The 4,025-nt window shown below is 55.2% G+C and overlaps 1 protein-coding gene across 1 annotated transcript in view; it reads left to right on the top strand.

Moving 5' to 3' along the window:
- DIS3L2 (DIS3 like 3'-5' exoribonuclease 2) overlaps window positions 1-4,025 on the top strand; it is a 174,585-nt gene that overhangs the window by 168,811 nt on the left and 1,749 nt on the right. The window contains 4 exon segments of the mRNA XM_009698075.1: window positions 610-757; window positions 1,027-1,157; window positions 1,394-1,498; window positions 2,188-2,289. Coding sequence (XP_009696377.1) covers window positions 610-757; window positions 1,027-1,157; window positions 1,394-1,498; window positions 2,188-2,289 — 486 coding nt within the window.

Genomic DNA, 4,025 nt, shown 5'->3' with positions numbered 1-4,025 from the left:
GGCCCCTGTGTTGGTTTAGACGGACAGTCCAGCCGTTCCATTTCCCAGCTGTCATGGTGGGATGGAGCCGCAGGGATCACAGCGGGGCTGTCTCCCCCTCCTCAGTTAACGGAGGAGCACTCATCCCAGCCCCCAGTGCTCTCCAAGCAGGCACAATGGGTGTGGGGAGCCTGCAGCCAGACCCAGAACCAAAGAGCCTGGCATGGGAGCCGCTTTGTGAGACCCGTAGTTGGGAGAGCATCTACAGTGGGCATGGGACAGTCTGGGCTCTCCCCTGGAAGACGAGAGGAGAGCGAATGAGCCCCAGGGCCTGAGCAGAAGTAGGAGACTGCTTAAACCCATGTGTGGCATGAAAGTTGATGCAATCCTTGGGGCCAGGCAGGGTCAGCTGGCAGCCAGCAGGTCCCTGCAGTGGCTTTGCCCCCTTTGCTCTGTGCTCAGTTCCTGCAGCATCTACCTTGTCCCTGCGCAGCCCAAACTGAGGAGCAGATGAAGGAAGGACCATCGGCTGCTGGAGCTCTGCCTCACGGACACAGACCCCTCCAGCCTCCTGCAGGGTCCTGCCACCATCCTTGCTCACACCCTTCCCTCACTTCTCACCCCTTTCAGATGGCTCTCTACTTCTGCACCGGCATCATGGAGGACGAGACCCTCTTTCGCCACTACGCCCTGAACGTACCCTTCTACACACACTTCACCTCACCTATCCGCCGCTATGCAGACATCATCGTGCACCGTCTCCTCTCCGCCTCGCTCGGTGGGTGCCGCCCGCGGCGGGGCGCTGGGTTTTGCAAGGGGAGGGAGTGGCTGTGCCCAGCACAGGTGGGACTCCCGGGGTCCTGCCTTGCCTGCCATGGGTGCTGGGTGCTTGGAGTCTGCGTCCCATGGGGCAGCTCCCTGGTGCATGGGAGCCTTGAAATAACAGGGACACGGAGATGAGCTGGGCATCTGGGTCCAGGGTGCTATGTCATGGCCCTGGAGCAGAAGGGAGCATGGGGACGTCACTGTCACTTGTCTCCTTCCCAGGTGCCAGTTCCCCCATGAAGATGGAGAAGGAGGCCATCCAGAGACAGGCAGATCACTGCAACGACCGGAAGATGGCTTCCAAGAGGGTGCAGGAGCTCAGCACTGACCTCTTCTTTGCCATCTTTGTCAGGGTAAGAGCCAAGACTATCTTCCCCAGAGGCCTCTCTGGATTTCCTTATGAAGGCTCAGCCTAGATCCGCCGGACAGAGGGCTGTGTGGTGCCCAGCTGGCCTTGGGGAAGGCAAACGGTGAGGGGACACACTGAGCAACCACCACCGCCAGAGCTCCAGGACCTGGAGACACTGGTTCCCCTTGGGGATGGCTGGATGGAGGATGCTGGAGTAGTGACAGCCCTGTCTCTTGGCAGGAGTGTGGTCCTCTGGAGTCAGAGGCCATGGTGATGGGTGTCCTTAACGAGGCCTTTGATGTCCTGGTGCTGAAGTTTGGAGTCCAGAAGCGCATCTACTGCAATGTAAGTACCTCACCAGTGTGAGATAGTGCCAACGCTGCCTCACCAGAGAAGGCTGCAGCAGCCTGGCATCATTGGAGGCAGCGGCTGGCAGAGCTGCGCCCAAGCTGGGCTAGCTGGAGGGGAAGGAACTTTCAGGGGGTTTCCCCTCTGTCCCTCGGCCCCAGGCAGGCATGAGGGGCTGGGGGGGGCGGTCTGGAGCAGCCCAGTCTCTCACGATCTTCTCCCTACTGCATGCTGGGAGTGATCTAGTCTAGGTAAAAGGGAATACAGACAGATTCAAGGGGACAGAGATCAACACGGAGCTCAAGCGAGGAAAGGGAACAAGACTGGTTTTCATTTCATTTAATCAGACAGTGTATCTGGGGCTGTGACAGCACTACTGTAGGCCAGCACCTGTGGTTAGTGACAGCATCTTCTCTTAATAACCTGGTTATATGGCTGGCAATGACATCTTTAAACAGGACATATAGCATGATATGTGGGCTGTTTGTGTATCACAGCAGCCCCTGATTTACGTGCTAGACTCAGGCTCATGGGCTGCTGCATCCCAGTTGTTAACGAGCTGCAGAGGTGGCTTGCTGGGCAAAAGTGGCGTCGTCCCCATCCACAGGCAAAGTGGAAGGGGAGACCTGAGTTGAGGAGATATTGTCAGGGCCACAGGCTGTTCCCAACACTCTCCCTGCCTGCAGGCGCTGCCCTTGCTGGGCTTCCACTTCCAGAAGGTGGGGAGGAAGCCAGAGCTGATGCTCATGTGGGAGCCGGAGAACCTGGAGCAGGAATCTGTGCCCCAGGTAAGATCCTCCAGTGTGGGACGGGCTCACAACACCATGGCGCTGGCATTGAGATTGTGTGCAATATGTGGATCCCGTGATGTCTGCAGGGACAGGGCAGGGAGGCAGGACTGCCTCGCAGGCTGTCAGGTCTTGCTGTCCCTCTGTGTTCCTTCCCCAGTGAGCCCAACATCAGCCTCAACCTCCTCTGCCATCCAGCCCCGCTCCATCCCATCACTGTCCCCGTATCTGACCCCTCCATGGCCTTCAGACTCTGCCCTGCCTGCTGGGTACCCTGCCTCGTGGTTCAGTTTCGTCCAGGAATTGAATTAACATGCTGTTTACTTCCTTCTTCCAGATCATCAATTAAGATGTTAAGTAAGATCAGGCCTAAGGCAGCGCCTGTCTAGACCCTTCCTCCCATCCTGGCATTCCTTGGCCCCTCACTGGCATGGCTCTTCCTTCGGGTTTCCATCCCTGTGACAGGGTTGAGACCCAATTAGGAGGAATTTTTTAAGCCAGACTTCCTGAGATGCAGTGTCAAATGGTTTAACAGCATCTAGAAATCTCTCTCTTGTGTCCCTGTCATCTATTAACTTGGTAACTCAATCAAAGGGAGCAATCACATTTGTCTGGCTTGATTAAGTGGTGCTTCCTTGCCAACTTTTGTCTGGTATCGCTCTAAAATCACAGCTGTGTTGACTGCTGTGATCTCTGCCTGCTGCCTGGGCAGGGATGGGAGGGTGGAATCCCATCCTCTCCCTGCATTGCTCCGGGGTCTCTGTGCTTGAACCACATTTCCAACAAAGCCCAGCACAACCCATCCTTGTCCACCTAGAGCTGGATGAAAAGGGCTCCCGATACAGGGCCGGGCTGACCCTCCCAGCTGGTTTGATACACATCCTGGGGAGTCCTTTCCCTTTCCTTTCCTTTCCTTTCCTTTCCTTTCCTTTCCTTTCCTTTCCTTTCCTTTCCTTTCCTTTCCTTTCCTTTCCTTTCCTTTCCTTTCCTTTCCTTTCCTTTCCTTTCCTTTCCTTTCCTTTCCTTTCCTTTCCTTTCCTTTCCTTTCCTTTCCTTTCCTTTCCTTTCCTTTCCTTTCCTTTCCTTTCCTTTCCTTTCCTTTCCTTTCCTTTCCTTTCCTTTCCTTTCCTTTCCTTTCCTTTCCTTTCCTTTCCTTTCCTTTCCTTTCCTTTCCTTTCCTTTCCTTTCCTTTCCTTTCCTTTCCTTTCCTTTCCTTTCCTTTCCTTTCCTTTCCTTTCCTTTCCTTTCCTTTCCTTTCCTTTCCTTTCCTTTCCCCCTTCCCCTCCCCTCCCCTCCCCTTCCCTTTCCCTTTCCCTTTCCCTTTCCCTTTCCCTTTCCCTTTCCCTTTCCTTTCCTTTCCTTCTTTCCAGATGTTGTGGTCAGAGCCGGCCAAACTCCCCAGCTGCTGGAGGCGTTTCTGCAGGCCTCCCTCCCTTTGAAGCTGAGCTTTCCTTTCTGAGCTTGGCTCAGAGAAACCCCTTGGATGCGGCCTGAAGTGGCCTCGGTTCCTCCTTTCCTACAGGAGCGGGTATCACTTACACCCTAGCAGGGACCCACATGAAAAATGACGCCCCAGCATGAGCAGGGCCCATTTTGGTTAAGCAAACACTCAGCAGTAGTGGAAACTCCTCCACGAACCCTCCACACCTCCTAAAAAAACACCAGAGCCCTCCCCTGGGAGCAGGCTCTGAGCTGTTCTCTGAGCCAGCAGATCCCCGAGTTGATAAATCTCCAGC

This window comes from Cariama cristata, unplaced genomic scaffold, assembly GCF_000690535.1.
Source record: "Cariama cristata isolate BGI_N322 unplaced genomic scaffold, ASM69053v1 scaffold20213, whole genome shotgun sequence".
NCBI classification, from domain to species: domain Eukaryota; kingdom Metazoa; phylum Chordata; class Aves; order Cariamiformes; family Cariamidae; genus Cariama; species Cariama cristata.
This window is presented reverse-complemented; position numbering and strand designations above follow the sequence as displayed.